Here is a 24,152-nt window from a genome sequence, read left to right on the forward strand (position 1 = left end):
GCTGAGTGGTCCTTAATAGGATCGAGGGCACAGTAGACGAGGCAAAACGGGCATGGTTTTCGATTCTGTCTGACGCAGAAATCGTGTTCTTCTCTTTGACAGGGAGGGGTGGGGGCGGATTACTTGCACTGCAATTCTGTTCTTCTGAGGTATTGTTTTTTTTAAACATTGTTAATTTTTTGTTAATTATTTTTTATTTGTTTTAATCAAATGAACGATTTTTACAAAACGCTGACATTATTCTAAAAAAGGTTTCTTGGGAGAGACTAGGGCAATTCAGCCAGCCCTCGACCCTTTTTCTGATTTCTTGTTTGGGCATGTCTACCCATTCAAAGTTTCTTGTTTGTCAAGAATTCAAGAGGAGTTACAAATGCCGTTTGTTGCGTCGTTGTTTATGAAAGGTGATCTAGTTGGGTCATCACATGTAATATTTTTGTTGTCGCCATTAACCACCTAGGCTTGTCGCCACTGATCATCCGCGACCACCAACAAGATTCTGAGTCCAGCGAGGGGTCTGACGCAAAATATTGCATGTAGGTTGTCCTTATTTCCTCTGTTGCCACATAATTGAGGAGAAGATGGCGTATTGTTTCTTTTTCATTTATCTTGTGGCAAAGTCTGCAGTCACTTGTGTCTGAGAGTCCTCTTGTTGCTTTCATTTCATTTGTTGGGAGGAGGTTGAGCCTTGCGCGCAGGATGCAGTTTCTGGCTTGTTTGTTAGAAAATTGTCTAATATAACTCTGTAGTTCATTCATTTTTTTTATTCGGAGGCAAGTGAAGAGTTAGCTTATTTTCTGATGCTTTTGACAAGGTCGATATCCGATCTAGATCTTTGATTTTCCTCAGAATCCTGGCCGGTTTTCGAAGCAGTTCCTCCTCATCACTCTCAATTGATTTTAGGAGTATGAGGTTGTCTTTTCGCCAGGTTTGGAGCGCCTTGTTTCTGCCAGATAACATTTCTGTTTGTATTAGTTTATACAGCAGTGGGCTCGAAGGATTTAGGCATTTCCTGTATAAGCTCAGGGAATTACAATTCATAGTCCCTTGTAAGGATAGAAGGCTCAACTCTCTTCGAATCGATGATATTGGTGTTGAGGAAGGTAGGCTAAGTACTGTTCTCCAGAAGAGGGCTTCCAGTTTCGGCCAGATGTCAGGCGGAAGCAGTAGCATAGCTTCAGTTCCATAAGTTAGGGAAGGCACGGCTTTCATTTTATAGAAATTTATAGCTGGAATTGTTGAAAATCGACCAAGTTTTTGGTCGATTGCCTTGCCCTTGGTCTGTTGTTTGGTTTTTAGGTAAAGAACTTCCTGCATGGCTGTTTCTTTTTTAGAACTGTCCAGTGTTATACCCAGGTATTTAAAGCTTTGCACATTTTCAATCTCCGACGATTGGTAGAACCACTTAGTTCTGTCTGATATTCTTGCTGTTCTTTCAAGGGTAAGTATTTTTGTTTTCCCCTTGTTTACTTCCAGGTGGTTAGTTGAGGCGTATATTAAAAGGTTATCCAGTTGACGTTGCAGGCCTACTGGTGTCTGGTCAACAAGGATCAAGTCATCCGCATAGAGTAGTCTGCTTAAGCTTTGATGTCCTAGCTTCGGAGGAAAAGATCTTACTGAAGCTTCTGAAAACTGGTAATCTCCTATGTATGCCAGGAAGATGGCAGGGGCCAACGGGCACCCTTGCTTGACTCCTCTATGGGTCTTGATAGTAGATGACAGCGAGCCTTTGGAGTTTAATCGGACTCTGACGGAAGTGTCAGTATGGAGGGCTTTAATAGGCTCCAAAATACCTTGGAGACAGGATCAAGCTTCCAGCTTGTTCCATAGAAGCGTCCTGTCAACTCTGTCAAAAGCTTGGGTAAAATCTATGAACGCTAAATAGAGCCTTGGGCCACCTTACATTGTTTTTTAGGATACTTAGCGACAAGATGTTTACCGAAGTTCCCATGCTTTTCTTAAACCCTGATTGAAAGGGGTCATGGCAGGGGGTGTCGTTGGCCCAAGTTTGAAATCTTTTCAGCTATAGGGAGCTGTAGATCTTTCCGATTGGGTCAAGCAAGGCTATTGGGCGATAGTTCGAAGGATTAGTGATGTCGCCTTTTTTGTAGATTGGAATTATAATACCAGTCGTCCATGAAATAGGTATTGATTTTGACTCGGCGCATCGAGCGAATACTTGTCTGATGAATGAGGCCCAGGCATCCGGGTGTGCTTTTAGATCGATGTTAGTGATGCCCTCTGGTCCCGGAGCTCTAGAGTTTTTCAGGGAAGTTATTAGATCAGTAATTTCTCTTAGGTCATCAAGTTTGTCTCAATCACTTGGGTTTCCTTCGCAGTTCGGTAATGGGCCAATGCTCGAGAGCTTAAAAGTTTCCTCAATGTGTTTCCTCCAAGATCTTTCGCCGATTACATTTTCAATGTTGCTAATTTTGGTTGATGATGTAGAATTGAGTAGCAACCAAAATTCTCGTGGGTTCTTAGTGCAAATAGAGTTAATTATAGCTTCTGAGTCTTGTTGATGTAAGTTTAGTCGATAGGCTCTTACCCACGCACGGTATGTGGACTTTGCTGCTCGGCGGGCCGTTTCCGCTAGGTCGCTATTTAGTTTTGCAGCATTTCTCAGCGTTTTTCGATAGGTCCGTCTTTTCTCGACTTACGTTATGTCATAGGTATGTTTTGCAGGTTCGGCAGATGTGTGTGACTTTAGGCTGGGCTTTTTATACACTGTAAGCAGAGGACCATAGTCGGTCATGTTGGAGTTGTTTTCGTCTCTACTTTTTTTGTAGTTATTCGCCAGGTCGTTGATGTCTTTGGCCGAAAGACGAAGTCTATTCCCTTGTGTGTTTCTTTCTAGCTGGAAGTCGAGTTTATCTTCGGGCTCGTTTGAGCTCTCCCAAGTAGCCACTGGAGTTCCAGATTAGTTTTCCAAGTTAAGAGGACAGTCAGGAGAGATTGGTTTGCTGCTAATATTCTATCCAGTTGTAGGCCTTGACCGATGCGAATTGCTGTTAAAAGACCTGATGATGGGCGACCCATTGTACTTTTATTTGCCGGAGCTAAAATTACTTCGTATCCATCAAGGGTCGGGGTTTTTGTGAGCCATGTCTCTTGTAAGCGGAGGATGTCGAAATCACCCAGGTTGACATCCCCTGCGGCTATAAGGTGTTGAAAGCCCCTGGTGTTCCAGGAACGAAGTATTATGTCGCTTGTTGTAGACTTGTAGAGTTCTCCCTTGGCAGGGCGTTGAGTCTTGGATTGCTATTTCAGCTTTCTTGCTATGAGGGTTTTTGGAAGCCAAGCCCAGAGACCCGAGGCAGGCAAAGTTTTCGAACTAGGCTTCGCTTCAGGAAGAGCTATATGGACCTCTTGGCTAATGGTTTTGCTCAGAAGGGGGGAAAGGTGGAGTTTTTAGTCATCGGTTGGAGAGAGGACTTAGTTTCTCTTGCATCAGGCAATTTTTTTCGGTCGGATTGTCATTAAACATTGTTAATGCTCAGGGGAGAATCAGAGTTCTTGACAGCTGGTATTTCTTTCGGCTAAAATGTAGGTGTAGTCTTGAATGTCAAGAATCTTACCACATGCCAGAATTAGCACATTTTACTCAGCGCAGATGTTACTTTCCCAATGACTATTCAGCATACCACAGTGCAGTGCTCCATGGGCAATATACATTCCAAAATATTCCCTCTGCCTCACTCAGAAAATGAGACCTATGATACTTCTTTTGTCTGAATTCATTTTGTCTCACCCAGTGCAGGACACCCCTGGGCGCAGGTCTTCCTGTAGAGTACAAGAATCTGCACCAACACAGAGTGCATCTGCAACGCCTACATGTTGTGAAACACACCTGCTTCATTGTTTAACCTTAAACCACTGCCATTGAATTCAGCCCTTTAGCCCTGCCTGTTCTTGGAGTCCCTTTCTTGAAGGCGAGGGTTGCGTGTGTGCGCTTATGGGCTGAGTCAGGATGGTTACAAGGGCTAATACAGCATGGAGCAGTCAGCCATTGGCGAGGCCAACAGCTGACAGCCTCGTCCTGCCTTCCCACCTTGTGAAACAGATTACTTCATTGAGGTAAATGTACCTGACCACTAATAAAAATGTACATTGGAACACCCATAACTCACTCTGGAATCACGTGACTGCCTTATGCACTTCAAAGCCCTTTTTGATGACCACAAGCGAAGGGAGTCATTCTCCGGTGCCTTAGTTGGTTTTGTTCATTGGTAGGGCCAGACTAGGTTCGTTTTTTAATGGCAGCCGGACTTATTTTTGACTCTCGGACGACTGACGGGCACCCTAATTAGTTTTACGTAGGGAAACCCATAGTTTAGGGAAAGTTAGGCATGTTCCCCTTTTTAAAATTAACACAAGTATGAAATGGAAGTAAGGAGTCTCTCTCCTCCTTCTGACCCACCATAGAGTATAACATCAAATTAGTTGAGCAGGAGCACATTTTAGTGCTGTTTTCCATTTCACGTGGACCCAAATAAGGTAATGGTATGTTAAATGCTATCCTGAAAGGTTCTTATAATTCATCAAGAAACCAGGACCTGCTAATTCGTACAGTGAAATGTAAAAATAATAAATGGGTGGCTGTGTAGTACAAACAGATAAATAGTAGTAGCCGAGATTAGGGCAATAAAGGGAGCCCTAACCATATCATTTGTGAGTTTAAATCCTCCATGCTGTGCTTTTTTTTCTTTCTTTTTACCCGTGCAGAGATTGTTTGGATCTCAATTGTGTTGCTATTTGCAGGCACAACACTTTGAACTTGTTCTAAATCGGTATGAGTGCCTTATCCAGGCCTGGTTTTATTTGCATTCTTGTATTTGTAGGTTTGGTATTCCTGTTGTAAATATGCAGCAGAATGTAAAGAGAGTATAGAAACGGAGTCAGTTGCTCACATCGGCCACAGGAAAACGTCCAATCTATGGTGTTCTTTTGTTGCCAGGTTAAATCTGACACTTGTCTCGCCCAGGTAGACTGAGCTAGCTGACATCATCATCTATTATTAATATCACTGCCTTCTTTCTTGTTCTGTGCCGGGAAGTGCTGGTTGTCCTTTACCATCTCGTGCATGCAGACGCCAAAGACATACGTAAAAATCCGGAAGGAGATGACCAGGAACTGGCAGGTATGGCTGAGGGCTAGCTGTGGCATCTAATTCTGCACCTTCTGGACATCAAAAAAGACAACTGTTACTTTAGCAAGATTGCTTAGCGGTAAAAAGGCAAATTGCAAATTTCAGACCTGAGAGAGCAATTCAGACCCTTTTAGAAGGCAGGAGGCCACCCGCACAGGCTTAAGAATGGAATTCTGCCTTGATCTGCTTCACAAGAATACATTCCAATACGTCCTTGAGTTGCTTTGGTGAGCAGTGGCTCACGTGGAGCAGTGAACTGCAGGGGGGAAAAATGTCCGAAATCGCTATGGAACACTGCAGGGTTGGTTGAACACACCTTTACAACGTTTGACAGAATTTCCTTCAGTCCTGGATGACTTGATTTGGGTGCTGCGCCACCCTAAAGCCCTGTGTAAGTGCCGGGGTCAATAGTTCTTAATTTCCGTTAGGTCAGTCTGAACCACCTTGGGAAATGTAGTTCCAAGCTGCGTTGTATCCAGCAAGACCTCATCAGGAAGGCTGAAAAGTGCATATTCTCGTGCCAATTGACCTAGTATATTACATGGTAATACATGGTGAGGGTTTTTTGGCAGTGCAATTTCCAGCATCAGGAACCCCTAAAACTGCAAATTCTGGTTCTAGTTTTTCCATGTGACTAGCACTGGGAATTGTGTTGGATATAGTTCTGAAAAATAGATATGGTAATTCCAGGTTTTCCAATAGATCACTCTGTGTGGCAAATGTAGAGCAGAAAAGTAGTTCCAGTGTTTTATTAGACCAACAAAGTCCACTGCGGGGGATATCTAGTGGTGAAGGGTTAAGATTCTGTTTTCAGGTCTTGTATTAGACCGGCACGGTGCATTGTGGCAGATGTCTCGTCGCCACCCTCCCTAACAGGCTTTGTGCATTCTGAGGCATACAGCAAGGTGGCACATGTTTATAAGCAAGCAGAGGACTGAATAGATTGCTTGAGCAGGGCTGGAAGTTCGATGTTTCTCCCAAGAAGTCTCTCAAAAAACCTGTCTCTCAAGATAAAGACAATACAAGTGTCAACTATGCAGCACTCCCAGTCCCACTCGTAAGCCCACCCACCCAGAATCCTGGCTGGCTGAGTACCGGGGAGTGGGTTTAGGGCCCAGGCTGGGATGGACAACAAGAATCTGGTTCATTCTGGGAAGTCCGTACCAAGGAGGTGACTGGCATTTGGGGGATAGGAATGTTTGGCTTCATTCTGTGCTCCAACCGGGGCTCACTGACTCTTTCATAGAAGCAGGCACATTTAACATCTAGTACAAACTGTTGCATCTTCTACTGGCATAATGTGAATACTTTCTGGGACTCCATAGCGCTGTTATGACTTCTTTTCTTCTTGTCACATTTTGAATTTGGACACCAAAGCACTTCGAGGACCTGCAGGCAAAGTGATGGAATGGGTGTAAACGTGATAAAAACATTCCAGCCCTAAATTGGAACTAAAATGGAAGTGGTCAAATAAAAAAAACAATTTAGCCTTCAAAGATGGACACCATACAGAGATTCGGGGTTCAACAGGAATTCTTCTCAAGCTGTGTCTCTTCTCAAAATGCCATAGCCTTCTGTTTGCCAGTTTCACTACTGAGCTAATTTCCACCAATAACTTGTCATATTAGGATGGCATTTGTTCTGTGAGTGTAAAATAGGAATGGGTGGTTGTGATAAATGTTATGAATTGGATGGTCATTGATGGTCTTAAGTTCTTTTCCAGTAATCATGTTTGTAATGATTAATTGGGGAGTGTTGATGGGGCATGACAAATTTTTGACCTTACAAATTTCCACCCATTAGTACAGGCGTCTACAAACTATGGTTCTCCAGCTGCGCTGGACTCATACTCCCATGAGCACTTACCATTGATTATGCTGACTGGGTCTTACAGGAGTTGTAGTTCAAAACACCCGGAGAGCCAAAGGTTGAAAACCCTGTATTTGTAAGTCACCTCAAATGTTAAATAATTCATGGTATTGATATGGTTAATTTATGTAGTTCGTCTCCTTTCCAGTTTTATTGATTTGAGACTCTCCTTTTTAATTTGTATTTTTTAGAATAGTCCTCATCAGCAGCAGAAGGTCTTTCTGTAGCATATTTTCAGTGCTGCCATATCGAGACTGCGCCCATGTCGGGTAGGTATATTTGTGCATTCATTATATTGTTGATTTGGTGCCCACGGAAAATATGTTCTGAAGTCATTTTGGCTGCAGACGCTTGTTTTTAGCCTTCTAATAATGTGTTTCTTTTTCATAACCTGTGTACCTGTCTTTTGTTTTTCATTTAATATAGTGCATTATTGCACTAGAGGTAAAATGAAAACTGAATTCTTACAGCAAAAAAAGTGAATGTTGCGGTTTAAAAGAATTAGAAAATATTAGGCAGTAAGTGAAGTGTAATCATTGTTGTAATAGCCTTGCATGGCCAGAATTGTTTAAAAAGCCAGAATTTGCAGTTATAAAAGTATTCATTTAAACTAGGCATTTGCTGATGAAACCCAGCCTTGCAATTGTTTCCCAAACTATTTCTCCTGTGGCTTTCTTCAACAATTGAGCATCTTAATTGTCTGTTCATTGTGTTATGTATAGAAAAATGTCTTCGGAAAAATGGTTACATTTTTACCTAAATCACTGCCTAAACGGTACCCAGATGAAATAGTTATGATTTTGAGAGTAAGAGGCCAAGCACAATGTGAGGTTTTCTTTGTGCGATATTTGTCTACTTCTAACATTAATCTATTACATCAATGAAGAAGAAGCAATACTTAAATTTCCCTTCCATTGCACATGTTTCGGGGGGAAAAATTCTTCAAGTGCTAAAATATCAACAAACCTCAAACACCTTTAATTTCTACAATCGAAGATATCATTCGATCTCCCAAACATGCCTCTGCCCTTTTTCAAGCACATCGGCTCACTTTCCGTTCTGAATGTGTTTTCTTTGGTTTCCTGCTCCCAGTTGAAAAGGAGATCCTTACAAAATGCTATCAATGCATAGAGAGGACATAATGGGAATTATTTTTTTTCTAAACTCTAACGTCTGTAAATGAATACAAAAAACATGCACTCTGTGTTGAGAAATAAGCATTGTAATTAATGAAGCAACCATGGGTTCTTGGAAATAATAAAAAAATACTAGAAACTTAAATTCATAGGGACATTTTCTATTTGTGTAAATTAATTCAGTAGCGGAATGATCATGATCATCGGGCAGCATTTATACTTAGGTTGTGGCTCAATTTTCTTCAGATCTCATATTTGTCTGTGCGCAACATTTGCTTAAACTGAAGTGTGGCAAAATATATTCCAGAACCTTTACAGATCTTTTTTTTTTTAACTCTTTATCAATTTAAAGTGGTGAACACATTACAAACATCTATATAGAGTCGGGTGAGATACACAGTAACAATTCAGATGGTTCTTTCCCCAAAGAGGGGAAACTTAGGTTAGTTTCATTCCTCCTTTTGGAGTCACACACCATAAAGCCACTACACTACAACTAACCCTATTCAATGTTACTAAATATGAAAAGGGAAAGGACAACACAAAACAAAACCATATACAGACATATGTAGACGACACGATTCACACTCGCACACAATTATCACACCCACTCACATCCCTATAATCACAAATTGCCTCAACTCTCTCAACTATTATGATGGATGACTATTCTCAACCATACAATTCATTAAATGGTCCCCACATCTCCAAATAATCACCCTCACCTTTCAGTTTTTGCATCAGACATTTCTCATAGCTGGACAAAATCTGACAGCCAGCCCTCTACTTTTTGGCTTTTTCCTTGTTTTCCAAACCCTCAAGATTTGATTATATGTCATCACCAGCGCTTTATCCATCCAGCTGCCATAGTCTCGAGCCACATTACATCTCCCCGTATCTGAAAGCAGAATCACTGGATAGGGCGATCTAGGAAACGCCACTCCCAAAATTGTATCCAACCTGTCCAGAACCTCTACCCAAAATCCAGTCACTCTTGAGGATTTCCACAGCATAAGTAACAGGGTACCTCCCCTTTGACCACATCCCCATCAGGATTCCTCATCTTTTATACCCCGCTCAATCATCCATACCGGGGTCCAATACAGATGCGTATTTTAGTCTTACATTTCATGATGGACAAAGGAAATAGAGAACTGTTACTGAACGCTAACACAGGTGCCAGCTTTGGATCTTCTTTAAAAACGTGGTGTTAATTCAAGGTCCAAAAAGCTGCACTTGACCTTATGTTTTGTATTCAAATAGGTTTAATTTCCTAAAATATATGAGCCATGAAAGGCAACAAGCACCATACTTCTAAGTACCCGGTGTTATAATAATAAAATTTGACATGAAAGTATTTAACAAGTATTCACTGTTCACAACTTGTACGAGAACTATGAAAATGTACCTTGTATGCCTCTCACCCACAGAACACGATGGAGAATGTTTCACACTTATGTAAAATTGATGTACTGTATACGGCATATACGTATAGTATTGTAATGATGTTGTTTGCTGTCACCACTTTACCAATAAACAAATATAAATACAAAAATTAAGTATTCACTGTGTTTTGGAACACTTGCAGCAAGGGTAAATTGCAGAAAAGAAGAGTTGTATCCTCATATTTCTTAATCTTTTCAGCTACCTCATATGCAGCATTAAAGCACTGTGATGAATCGCTAGGTGTCATCACTTCTCAGGGGAGCCCCTTCTCATGACGCTAGGGAGGTGAGGCTGCTACTCAATATTCCCCCTAGGGGTGATATAATGCGGGAGGAACTCCCCTTCTGGGGACCAGGACGACAACGTTGGGTACAGGCCCTATAGTCACAACCTCAGTGTCCATTCACGCAGTCATCACACTGGTCACACCAGCCCACAACCACTTATTGAGCATTAAACTATATGCTATAGTAATACCTCCAAGATAAATCCATTTGAAAATACTGGGAAGAAGAAGAAGAAGATAAATAACATGAAGAAATACCCTTTTCTCAAGTACTGACATAAGGAGGATGCGCAGAGGCATAAAGATGGACTTGTGGAACTGGGAACAGCCTTCTAGCCTTCCGCGAGGGAATGGACATTGTCATAGTTTAAAAGCCAAAGAAGAAATCAGCACAGTGTCGAGCCAGCCCTGAAGAAGCAGCTGGGAAGGACGATATCGGGTGTGGGAGCTGAGAAGCGGCAAATATCCGTAAGCAGAAACCACTGGTAGAAGCAGAAGGCGGCTCGCACGGTCCCCGAATCGTACCGATATTGCAAGGAGGCAAATTAGCAGACGACTGCAAAGAGTGCACCAATCGCAGACTCCAGTCCCAGGAAAAATCACCTTCTTATGCTGGAGTCGCAGAAGGTAATGGGAGCTACGAGCGGGCCGGTAGGGACAAGGGGAGTCAAAGGATTTTGCCAAATCACGCTGTGAGGGTTGCAAGACCCTAGAAAGGGGCCAAGGAGGGTCTGGGACCCTGTAAGACTTTCTGAGAGCTCTGAGCACAGGCCCAGAGAGGGGCTAAGGAGGGTCTGGGGCCCCATCAAAACTACAGAGTGCATTCGAGGTGGACTTAGTCGGCACAGTGGAACCATTATAAAGCATATAATGGTCTGCAACTCTGTGAAGTTCAGCAAAGCAAACCTAGGAGGAAACCTTCCTCTTCGTTGCAGTGTGGAGCCCACTGACCACCAGTGAAGGGTCTGGGACCCTAAAAGAAAGCCAAGAGAGCATCAGAGGAACACCTCCTCGTCTCATTGGGGAGACCACTGACCATCAGAGAAGGGTCTGTAACCCTAAAGAGAAGCCTGGGGAAGGGAGTAATTCCCCTTGGTCCTATTGGAAACCACAAAAGGGCAACCCAGGAGAAGGGAGTAATTCTCCTGGACATTTGTTAAGACTGGGTGAAACCCTTAAACCAGGGTAAGGGAGTCATTCCCCATAGTATTTTCAATTGGTAAAAACAATTGTTGGACACTGTTGAAAAACCAGGAGAAGGGAACCGTTCTCCTGAAGGAAGAACTTTTTGTTAGTTTGTTCTTTAGTTATAGTGTGAGGGGTTAGAGTAGGGTTTAACACAGAATGGTGGAACTTTGATTTGACGGATGGTCTAACAGTTCCTTTAGTCTTAGCTCAAGGCAGGGACGTTGCTAGGGGGGGCTAAGGGGGCTATAGCCCCTGATCTTTTGGTTGTAGCCCCGGATAGAATCTCAGGAGCTACAGCCAAAAGGCTGGCTAGCCCCCAGTCCCAACAGTTCCGACATCAGCATAGCCCCGGGTCTTTTCCAGACCTAGCGACTCCCCTGCTAGGCTGGCTAACTGAACTTTTCTGAGCTGAAATGATTCCTTTTTAAACTCTCTGCAAGACTCTCCAAGCCTTTTAAACTGTGTGATCTTGAGCGCATTGGTGTTCTACTCTCTCCAAGAGGGAGCCTGGCCTCTGAACTTTTTGCTCACAAGTAGACTTTGACTTTACTGCCTTGCTGAGTGCTTCTAAAGTATTGTGTTGTGTGCTGTTTCTAATTTCTGCCTTTTCCCTCCCTTTTTCTTAATTTATTGGAGTGCCATCTTTAGTTAAGCGCTCACCTCTGTCTGGAAATAAGTGGTGTTAACTAAGACTTGTCTAATAAGGAATAAGGGATGTATATATATTAATAGTGACTGTGTTTTTGAACTTGCTTACAATAATAGTGCTAGAGTGTTTCTAAGTGTGTCTTTAAATAAATAATTATATACTTGATACCAAAAGCTCTGGTCAGTGTTTGCTTGTGCTACTGTATTTTGGTACCTATCTTGTATACTCTATATACTGTCTAACTCTTCTTGAGAGAAGTCTGGCTGCTCAGCCACAGCTACCAGGTAAATCTGGGTGGTACAGACTGCTACCAATTGAGTTTACTGCCAACACCTGTAGTCTTAAGCCTTTTGCAGTGGTCCCTAAGGGAACTGCACATGTTTCTGCCTAACATCATGCTATGCACCATGTCCCTGGAGCAAGTTACTGTGACAAGGCCAGTAACCTGGCATTGTCAAAAGTGGACGGGAACCCCTTTCAGCCATCGAAAGGAGGCCTACCCGGGAGGAATCCAGAGCCATCTAAGGTGGAAGATGCAGTGGAGGAGAGGAACACAGCTCCTTTTCCCTCCTGCACCCTTGTGCCAGTATTTGTGTTTGAAGACTCTTATCTGCAGCCCGACCTCTTGGTGCATCTACTAACCAGTGTTTCTCTTTGTTTGCAGAAATCCCAGACTGATGTCAAGAAATATCAATGAAGGTCAATCGAGTGAATCAACACCAGAACCACCTGTTCCGAGTAGCAAAGAGAAGCTGAAAGGAACTGCCACAGCTCCACAGAGACCCGAGTGCAGCCACGTACCTACCCAAAAGAGAGACAACTGCTGCAGCTGCACACCAGAGCAGCAGGGAAACCAAGCTCCCACTATTGGGTCCCCTAGACCACCAAGGACAGAGGGAGGGAAAAGAGACCTCCTTACCCCAAACTTGCAAACACGTTTGGGACATTGAACTTTCACTGATGCAATGATCATTACCTGGCAAGCCCACGTGGAGACAATGGGCTGGGATTAGCCCCCTTTTGAAGCTTATGGAAGAGATTGTTGCAGCAGATGAGATATTGCTTTAGAAGTTAGTGGTTCTGCAATGTGTGTTGGTTTGTGTGTCAAGTGAGTAGGAGTTTGTGTAAGGAGTAAATGTGAAGCGAATGGTACTGAGCGAAAGAAGGTTGGTTGAGTTGTTGTGATAGTGGTGGGAGGAACAGAGTTGTAGTGGTGGGTGGAGCAGAGTAGTAGTGGTGGGAAAAAGAGTAGCAGGTTTAGAGGAGGGAATAGTAGAGTAAAAAGGGCAGTTATCGTGGAGAGGATGAGTAGAGACGTGGAGTGAGAGGAGAACTAACAGCAAAGGGTGGCAGCAAGAGATTGGGAGTGAAACATCTGTCGTACGGAGGATTGATGGGAGGAGCAAGGAATATGGGTGTAATCGCAAGAGAAATAGAGCAGAGGTGAGTGGACTTGACTGAACTCGTTGAATCCAACAGAGCAAGTGCAAGGAATGGTCCAAACTCTCATTAGAACACTAACATTTGTTCAGAGTAGGGTGAGTTAGAATGTTCCTGAGGAAGCCTAGATAGCCTGCAGTAAGAGAGTAGTAGAAGAGAGCTGTTGAAAGTAGGAGGTTAAAATTAAATGGCAATAACCTGGGATTATTTCTTTACATTTTTATTTGCATATGGTTTGTACAAAAACCTTTACAAACATTGTTTAAAACCATGATATTGTTACATAAGAATGAAATGATTGTTCTTTACAATTAGTGTCTTAAAAACAAACACTATTAAAATGTGTAGGTCACACTCTTCAAGTACTATGTGCAAAATAATAACTGTGCAAATTCAAAGAATAATTCATAAGTTAAAATAGTACTTTCATGGGGGGGGCGCTGTTGTGCGCCGACTAAGATGGCCGCCTGAAGTGGTAGCTCCGTAACATTCAAGATCCTGATCTTAATATCCTGTGATTTGGAGTGAATGCCGACACCAAGAAGACAAGATATGCTTGTGGTAGATATCCGTGCAGCACCAGGAGTAATCCGAGGGAAATCCGTGCAGTAACAGGCACGTACGAAGAGGTAACGCCACGGCAACCCGGGGACCATCCTGCTAACTGCGCGCCAAAACTGCCAAGACACAGCGATACACTTAGGCGGCTGTACACTCTCCGGGATCTAACTTCCATGGAGGCAGGAGCCAGAGCCGAGCGGCCACAGTGAACAGGATCCTGAAGGGCGTGTAATCCCTGCTGGGGATACGTGTTTGCTCGACCCCACCATCCGCAAAGCGGCTGCAATCGGACCGACATCGTCTGCGGAGACTAGGCGGGTTGGTGTCTGAGATGGCAGCGGGTGAAGAACACGTGTGGCAACGTCCATACCACTACGTGGTATGTACCCCTGAGAACCGGCTGCACACCAGCAAGAACTGAGGGAGGAGGAGCTGCGGCCGCACAGAAGGTACGTGCCTGACTGCAACCCCGGGCCGGCCCGCAGCCACCCAGCTTGGCGATTCCTCTGAGCCCTACCGACCCAACATAACCACCTGGGGGCGGCTGATCACTATTCAGCATGGCCCTGCCGATCAAACCAGTGCGACACATTCTTCCCTGGGCTGTCCGGCCCCCAACGCCACCCTCGGTCGGTATACCCTAAAGGGAAGCTCAGGCTGCCCTCCACCAAGATACAGTGGGGCGTAGAAGTTTATAGCCAACATATAGCAACAGCACCGGGAGGAGCCGGAAACGGACCGCACACACCCCGGCCAAACCGGGAAGGGTAATACGCCTCGGTGCGCAACGCTCAACCGGACCAACGGCCTCAGGAGAGCTCACAGGACCACTGGGCCCCCACACCGCGCATGTTATGGGGCTGCGCATGAGTGGGCCTGTATAAGGGATTCTTGGCTGGTCCACGCGGGAGAGGCGCACGAGCACCAGGCTTAATGCCACGCAACCCCGAGCCAGTGCGGTGGGGAAGGAACACACGCAGGGGCACGTACCAAAGAGACTGCGACCACCCCAGCATGATCATGACTACAGGGGGGGCCTCAATCACATATTAAAAACTATAGCACCTGAAGCACAGGTTGCCTGATCTCAACCCAACAGGGCACCAAGCTCAAACCGTCACACTAGACACACCAATGATCCTGCACCAGACAACTCCAATCCACCCCAATCCTTCACCTACCCGACTGGGATATGGCAAGAGGGGCCTGAGGCAACAAGAACAATAAAGGCCCAAAGGATGCCTTCACAAGCACAAATGGCTTAGACATGGCTCACGGCTCCACCCAAACGACCGCTTTTTCTCCCCAGCTATACCCAGAATTACCCATGGACCCCTACATGAGTGCCTTGCACGCTGAGTTTGCAACAGTCTAACTCCAAATTAGACCATATAGGCAGCACAATTGTCTCAATTAGAGCAGACATGCAAAAAAATGAACGCCAGGGTGTCTGAGACAGAGGAAAGAGTGAGCACCATAGAGGGTACCTCGACCATACAAGGGAAAGCAATCGAAGACATCCAAAAGAACCTCAAATCCATCCGGGAGAAGTGCGAGAACCTTGAATCTAGATCCAGACCGAATAACATCAGGGTGGTCGGAGTGACGGAGAAAACCATAAATGTTCCGATGGAGAAATACATGGAGGAAGTCCTTCGGTCACTGTTCCCGGAAGCCCAATTCCCGCAGCACTTTCTGATAGAAAGAGCCCATAGATCCCTGGCCCCTCCGCCCACACCAGGTGCCCCACCACGCACGATAATAGCCAGTCTCCTAAATTATAGGGACCGCGATTTAATCCTACGTTTATCACGAGAGAAAGGCACCCTGACCCATGATTCTAACCGGATACACATCTACCCGTATTTCTCCAACGGGGTCCAAACAGCCAGATGTTCATTCGAGCAAGTAAAGAAGGCACTACAGGATAGGAAAATCCCATATGCGATGCTGTTACCCGCCAAATTACGACTTCAGCATGCAGGAAGAGCACTTTTTTTTTCAACTTACATTTTATTAATTGTGACATTGGATGTGAACATACAGGTCGGTATATATTATGCATTAACAGCTATATCAAGAAATTGTTCCGCTCCACCTTAACAATACTTAACAACATTGACGTTTGTCGTTCCAATAAGAGGAAAGTGAAAGCCCTGCCCCCCTCTCCCTACCCTCCCTCCCGGTTCTCGAGTCTCCTTTGTTCGTGGCATTGCTGTGCTGAATCGTAGTGGGCTGCGTGACGTTCATCTTTAATCGTCCCTAGGTCATAGATCTCCAGTATGGTCTGTGACAGGCATGGGTTGCTGGCAGTGAGTCGTTCGGCGTTCTGCCAATGTTGGCGTAGGTTGGGTGCTAATTTCTTTGCTGCGTTGAGTCTTCCGTGGCTGGGCGTGTGATATATTGTTCAGTAAAGTCGCACCAGGCTTCCTCTTGTTGTGCGGCCTTGTCATGCAGTATTGCCATTATTTTTTCCATTGTATAAATGTTTGTGGCGATCTGTATCCAGTCCTTTTTATCAGGTAGGCGTGAGGATTTCCACTTTATAACGAGGGCTGCTCTCGCCTCCAGTAACAGGGGGGATACTAGACCTTTTACCCTAATCAGTTTGTCATCTTCTTCGAGCCAAAAAGAATCAGGAGGGGTGACAATTCCCTCTCTATGCCATCCAGCTGTTTGATCCATCCCAGGACTTCTTGCCAATAGATGCAGACTTTGGGGCAGTTCCATCACATGTGCTAGTAGTCGGCATCCATACCACATTGTCGCCAGCATCTGGGGCTGGAGGTCTGGAACATTTTGGACAGCCTGTTTGGGTCGTACTGCCATCTGTGGAGCAATTTTATAGGGTGTAATTTGTACTGAGCTGCGATTGATATTTTGGATGACGTCTCACAAATTTTGTCCCAAGCCTGCTGGTCAAACTCTCTGCCAAAGTCTCTTTCCCATCTTGCCTTGAGACGGAGACTCGGCGCGTCGTCTTTAGTGATTAGAGCCCTGTACATTCACGCTAGGAGGCCTTTGGAGGTGTTGGTCAGCACTTATTCTTTAATCACCGGGTGAAGCAATGGCCTATATCGAATGACAAATCCCAGAAGCCCAGACCAATGGCTAACAATGAGTAACCACAACGCAAAGTCCCAAGTGCTTATCCACAAGTACTACCCTAACAGGCTAAAAGAAGCGTCGGCACACCCAAATCCACTACAAACCATGGTTGTGACGCACACTCAGGCAGCAAGCCCCGTAGTTGTAAGTTGTGGCCACAAATTGCCACTCACTGACTCAGACTGTTAATCTAAGTTGGGGGAGTACACTGTTCAGTTGGAGGGATGATGAGGGTGGGGATCTGGGGGGGAAGGCAGAAGTTAAAAAAGGGGAAGAAATCAGACACAGTATATATGCATGGCTGGTACAACAATGGCAACATGATATAAAGAACACCCGCAGTCCATTATAACGCCTCTAGTCTCAATGCATAATGTGACACTGCTGTCACGGAACGTGCAGGGCCTGGCGAATCCTATAAAGGACAGGAAAATACTTGCACATGCCAGACGGCACAAAGTCGACATACTATTATTGCAGGAGACTCATGCTACAACAAGAGTAGTGGACTCCTTGGCCAAAGAATGGGGACCCCCGAGGATCGGAACTGGGTACTCTACTCAGGCCAAAGGCATCTGCACCATCATTCATCGCCGCACTGAATTCCAGCTTACTAAGTTTACTAAGTCATGCTTGAATGCAGAAGGGAGATACGTTATAGTATGGGGAACACTGCACAACCACGACATTATCCTGGTAAACACATATGGCCCAAATATAGACTCCCCAGAGTTCTTTCTCCAAATCATGAAGATGGTGGTTCCATGTGGCAACGCAGAGAGTATTTGGGGAGGCAACCTTAATACGATACTACATCTCAACTTGGACAGATCGGCTGGAACCCCTAAACCCCACTCCATAGCAGTTAAAACTATAATACAAGGCATGGCCGAAATCCCGCTGGTGGATGTTTGGAGGGAATTGCACCCGGCACTGAAAGAATTCACATTCTACTTGTCTGTGCACTACACAAGCTCGCGCATAGACTACTGGCTCCTCTCCCCGATATTATTCCCAAGTGTGTGCGACTGCCGCATCCTTCCACAACCATATCTGACAATTCACCAGTTTTGTTAGAATTAGTCCTGGAGACCACAGAAAAGATTCATCGCTCGTGGTGCATGCCGCCGTCCCCTCTGAAGGATGAGTCGGACATAGAGCCAGTGAGAGCCAATATCAGAGAATTCTTCAGCATAAAGAGGGATCAGTGTCTTCGACTGCCACGCTCTGGGAAACGTTTAAAGTATGGACCAGGGGGCATCTCCTCGCCAAAGTGTGGGTGCATATATTAAATCCATTAGAACAGAACTACACTGCGTGGAGGACGATCTCAGGATGCTGGAAAAAGCGCATGCACTGGCACCCGGCGTGGAGACCCTCAGGCCGTTGCAGGAGCAACTGGACAGGTTCAGAACCCTGTCAGAGAGGCAAATAAAATATATTTGTCAACCAGCCTGAGCCAGGAGGTTTGGTGAGGGCAACATGGCCGGGAAGCTGCTAGCAAACTTAAATCAAAAGTGATCAGGGGTTCAGGCCGATCACTTCTATCAGAGACATGGATGGAGAAGTCCAAACTAACGCCAATAAGATCAACAAAATCTTTCTGGGCTTTTACTCAGACCTATACAAGAACACCGACCAAGGCTCGACAAATGACCTCGATCAATACATATCCACTAACCCCCTGGCCAGACTTGAACAAAATGACATGGCCAGTCTGGAAAACCAGCTCTCTCTGGAGGCAATCACCCAAGCCATTAAAAACCTGACAGTTGGCAAAGCCCCTGGGCCTGACGGCCTCCCTGCCGACTTCTACAAAAGCTATGTGGATGATCTGACCCCCAGGCTTCTGGCAGTGTGGGAAGAAGCCCTAGAAGCTGGCATGCTCCCGAGACACAGAGGGAAGCAACAATAACCGTCCTACTTAAACAAAATAAGCCACCACAAGACTCCGGACACGGACACCAAAATCTATGCCAAGGTCATAGCGAACAGATTGCTCCCCCATATGATCAAGCTAATACACCTAGACCAATCAGGTTTTATACCTACTAGATCCACATCCTTAAACCTGAGGAGACTCTTTGCGATCATAGAACAGTTGGACCCATACTCTGAGGCGGCGGCAGTAACACTCAACGCCGAAAAAGCATTCGATTCTGTGTCCTGGCGCTACATGTATGCTATTCTGCACTGTATGAGATTTGGCACACATTTCCATTCATTTGGTTGTTATACAAAAACCCCAGTGCTAGAATTTGTTCCAACCATTCTCTGTCCCCAGGCTTTAAGTTACAACGAGGCACACGTCAGGGTTTCCCGCTGTTGCCCCGTATATTTGCCCTCACGATAGAGGGGATGGCTGCCCTCCTGCGCCACAAAACCTCACTCCGGGGCATTCCTTTCAGCGGCTCATTCCAGACAGTTTCGCTCTATGTGGATGACACTCTCTTATATATACTTAATCCAAACACCAACCTACCACCGGTCATGCAAGACATTACCAATTTAAATTCTCGGGTTATAAAATCAACCAGGCCAAAACGGAAATAATTCCCCTTACTCCGAAAGTTACCAGATCAGAGGAAACGGCAAAGTTCCGCTGGTCACCAAACTCTGTGTGATGCCTGGGTATAATTATAGCCCCCGACAGAGATACACTCTATAATGCCAACTATGCGCCCTACATCACACAACTAGAAACAAAGTTAACTCTTTGGAATAAACTTCCAATTTCAGTTTACGGCTGCATTGCACTTCTAAAAATGATAGTGGTCCCAAAGCTACTCTTTTTATTTAATAAAATACCTATCTGGCCGGGCAAACCTTTCTTTGAAAAACTACAACGAATGGCCTCAAGCTTTGTATGGGGGGGTGGTACAGTTAGACAAAGCTGGGCCACGCTAAGCGAAAACAAGGGGAATGGCGGTTTGGCAGCGCCCTGTACTACTACACAGCGAAGGCTCACTATGCCAAATATTGGTTCCACGACATTGAATCGTAACCCCCCACATGCAGGTGGAAAAACAAGCGGTAGCCCCGGCAGATATACATACCTGTATATTTACCGAAAAACACAGTAGCCTGCTGGGCGTGAGCCCGGTGACATGCACTACACAAGCCTGGACTGCACTGTTCCATAGGACGGGTTGCACTCGCCCATTCTGGGAGTACACCCCCCTGTGGCATAACCCAGACATCGTCCCCACACAGGACACCATGATGCAGAGAAGATGGGATCCTGGGAAGGACATGAAACTGGGGGACCTGTTCTCACATGGGGAGTTCATAACACTGGCAGAGGCCCAGAATGTAGCAGGGCAAGGTCTTACGACAACTCTTCAATATCATAGTCGAAAAGCTGCCCTAAAACACAAATGGCCATCGTTTCCAGCGATACCTCCTCCTCACCCATTCATAGTAGGCATACTAGACCAAGACGGATTCAGCAGCACTATCTGTAAGATCTACAGCACAATACAGTCCCATACCCCGCCCCGGAACATCATGAAAACCAAGTGGGAGAAAGACCTCAGGGTGGAAATCGATGACACACAATGGTCTAGATACTCTCAATATACTAAGAATGTATCGCTAAACACCAAACTTAGACTGATTCAATATAAAATTCTGAACCACTTGCATGTTACCCCTGGGACGGTTGCCAAATTTTTCGAATTGCATGTAGTATGATCTTTAAGGGTCCATGTCTTCATGTTAATAATGATTGAAGTACATGCAGTGGTAGATTCACACTGATGGCAATAACCACAAGGGAAGTGTCCCAGGATCCGTTTGGAACCCCAAAGCCCTGAGATGGTTTTGGGGCTTTGTTTCACATTAGCTCTATCAGCTTTTGAGAGCCCGTTTTTGAGATTATTGCCTTTCTTGAAAGCATGAATAGAATATTCAAGAGTGGGGTTATTCAATTGTAACAGATGCCAATGTTTACAAATGGCTTTTTTAAAGGCATTATGATATGTGCTGAAAGTCATTGCGCACACCAATCGTGTATTAGTCAAATTCTCTTCGGTGTTCTTAAATAATAGTATCTCTCTGTGTTGGTTCCTCGCCCTTTTGTGTGATTGTCTAAGTAGATGGGGCGGATATCCTCTTTTTGACAATCTGTTTTGTAAAATATCTACTAAAGTAGCGAAATCTTTTATATTGGTGCAGTTCCGTCTTGCTCGTAAAAATTGACCATATGGTATGCTTTCTCGTAGCGATTGAGAATGGAAACTGTTAAAGTGAAGGATCGTGTTTCTATCAGTCACTTTGCGATATAAATCTACAATAGTGTGTCCCTCTTTAATCTTCACCAAAAGGTCCAAAAACGGTATTGACTGGTTGCTCAATGACATAGTGAACTATAAATTATCGTTCAGAGTATTGATCCACATCAAGAATTCTTCACGGTTGCCTTTGTCCGTGTCCCAAATAATGATGAACGAAGCTGACTTGTAACGATTAGAGTCATCCAAAATGAGATTTTTTTCAAAATGCCACATGTAGAGAGTGGTGTAATTGGGGGCAAAAGCTGCCCCCATAGCAGTACCCTTAATCTGTAAATAGAACGACTCTTTAAACCGAAAACAATTCTTGGTAAGTGCTATCTCAAGGAGTTCGATCAAAAATTCACTAGGGATCAATTGAGGATCGCACCTAGAATCGAGAAATTCTTTCATAATATGAAGAGATTCCGCTTACGGAATATTAGAATAAAGTGATTCCACATCGAGCGTAATGAGCAGATTGGTCCCTGGATCAAAGAATAGTCCTTCTAGATGTACAATAGCATCCGTGGTGTCAGCTAGATAAGTGTCTGTGCTGGCCAATATGGGCTTAAAGAAAAAGTCTAGAAATTGGCCAAAGGGCTCTAAAATGGAACCGCAAAGAGACACAATGGGCCTCCTGTGGAGGATTGAGACTATCTTCATGTATTTTTGGAAGAATATACATAAGAGGGGTTTGGATACCTTTAGTAGTTGGGGATTGAAATTCCTTATCACTTATACCTATATCACGAGCCTGTGTAGAAATCAAAATGATTTCTTTCCTGATACCCTCAGTTGGATCAACTCTTAATTTAAAATAGAAGATAGGGTTCCCAATTGTCTTATAACTTCCATATCGTATTTTTCAGCATCACAAACTACTACACCCCCACCCTTGTCAGCCTCTTTAATCATAATCAAATCGTCTCCTTTCAATTTACGGAGACAGTCCCATTCTTTCTTGGTGAAATTATAACTCGATTGATGTTTGTGTTCACTAGAGGACATATAGATAGAATTGAAGTCCCTCAATACCGCTTGTTCGAAAGTGGCGGTTTCTTTGGAAATCATCTGAAGGGTTGGAGTAAGACTCGATTTACACTTGAATATTGTGTTAGTATGGTTACTAATGTCATCTGTATTTCCAGAGCCGAAATAGTCTTTAAACGAACTTTATGGAAAAAAAATTGCAATTCGATCTCGGACTCCGTTTTGCTGGGGTTCCTCATGGGGATAAATGAAAACCCCTTCTCTAAGAGAGATGTTTCGTCTTTGGCCAAGATCTTCTTTGAGATATTAGACTGCCGATGGCTTAACTACCTCCGGTAGGCTCTCCTCCTGGTCTCGAAAAAGTTTTCTATTGGAGGCGGCCCTAAATCTGCGGGAGGAAAAGGGAGATTTTGCGGTGGAAAAGAAGGGTGTACCTCTACCACACCACCAAGCTAGAAAGGTGGAAGAGTGGACACGCCTTAGACACCTGGGAAGAGGCTAATCCAGAACCTTGCTAAAGCCCTGGTAGATAGACCATTGCCGAAGCAGGACCCCTGAAGAGAAGAGAGGCAAAATCAAAGATCCCATGAAGAGGAGAGGGTCTACATCCAGGTCCCATGATGATGTGCAGGGTAAAGAGAGAGTAAAGGAATGCAAAGAAGACAGACTCCTGAAGGAAAGAGGAGCCACCCAAAAAGAGGGAGGAATTTCCCGAGGAAATAACAAAACAAAGCACAGGACCCAGTTGATTCCTCGACTAAGAGGCCCTGCACCTGCAAGGCAACTACAGATCCCAATTTTTAGTGCTTAACGCAAGCGGCCCTGTTGGTTGTCTCCCCGAGGAAACCGTAAGTGCTTCTTTCAATTGATGGGCTGCATTATTTATGAAAGAACTTTAAGTCATTGGATCATTTGCTTTGGCTATTCTGACAACTCCCTTTTTTAGGAACTTTTGATTCAGGAAACCTCTATTTTATGTTCGAGTTTTAGTTCGACAGGCGACCTTACGTAAGGATTTTTAGTACTTTTGGGCACATTTTTTGCTTCATGGGGGAAGTACATCTTAAGTCTGTGTTGTTTACTTCTATGTCACTTACATTTGAACACTGTGCTTTATTCTTTAAACCCTGTTTTGTGCTTACCCTTGCTTAATAAAGAGTTTTCTTTGAAAAGACCCAAAGTCCGAGACCCTTCGGTTCACCATGTCGACACAACACATTCCTCCCATGGATTCCTCCTATTTTGCAGACTCCCAAGGATGCATAATGTTTTAGGAGGTGAGTATGGAAGGATCATCTTAACATCGTCTGTGGGACTGACATTTTAATGCTTAGAAAAGGGGTGAATAGATGACCAAGTAGTTGCACAGCATATGTCTGCAACTAGTGCACCCCTTCGAAGAGCAGATGTCGTTGGTACACCCCTTGTGCTCTTATGCCCTCTACCGTTTGTTTCTCCGTGAAGCCATGACAAGAAGTAATACAGCGTATCACCCAGTGTGATATCGTTGTTATGGAAACTGATCTTGTCCTTTTCTTGGACGGCGTTGCAATCAAAAAGCTGGTCATCTTGCCTGAAGTCCTTGTTTCTGTTTAAATAGGACTTCAATGTGCTCATCATTCTAGTCTGTTTTCTCTCCTCCACATTTGATGGATGAGGGGCAGGAAAAACATAGGTAAATCGATCTTTTGGGCTAGGTGAAATTCCAATACAATCTTGGGTAAAGCAGAAGGTTTTATCCTTAGTGAGACTTTATCTTTATAGAATAGAATGCATTCAGGTGAACATAATAGGGCCTGTAGTTCAGTAACTCTCCTTACATAGGTTAAACAATCAGGAATGCAAACTTGAAAAACAGCATCAAAGAACAATAATGCAGAGACTCCAAAGGAGCTGCAATTGAGAATGTTAACACCAAGTTTAAATCCTATGGCGGAACTATGAATGGTGTAGGAGGAAACATGTTCAAAAGCCATTTTAAAAATTAAATAGCGTATGGTATCTTCAAATAAGAACTCTGTTCTGGTGTGCGTTTGAATATGCAGAGAGCTGCCAGTGA

At 44.4% G+C, this 24,152-nt stretch overlaps 1 protein-coding gene across 1 annotated transcript in view; it reads left to right on the forward strand.

The window, feature by feature from the left end:
* The window catches only part of CABLES1 (Cdk5 and Abl enzyme substrate 1), a 782,082-nt gene that overhangs the window by 330,123 nt on the left and 427,807 nt on the right, over nucleotides 1–24,152 (forward strand). Inside the window, exon 4 of the mRNA XM_069620896.1 lies at nucleotides 7,207–7,284. Coding sequence (XP_069476997.1) covers nucleotides 7,207–7,284 — 78 coding nt within the window. The remainder of the gene's footprint in view (nucleotides 1–7,206; nucleotides 7,285–24,152) is intronic.

The sequence above is a fragment of the Ambystoma mexicanum genome, chromosome 5q (assembly GCF_040938575.1).
Source record: "Ambystoma mexicanum isolate Mex_15411 chromosome 5q, UKY_AmexF1_1, whole genome shotgun sequence".
NCBI lineage: Eukaryota > Metazoa > Chordata > Amphibia > Caudata > Ambystomatidae > Ambystoma > Ambystoma mexicanum.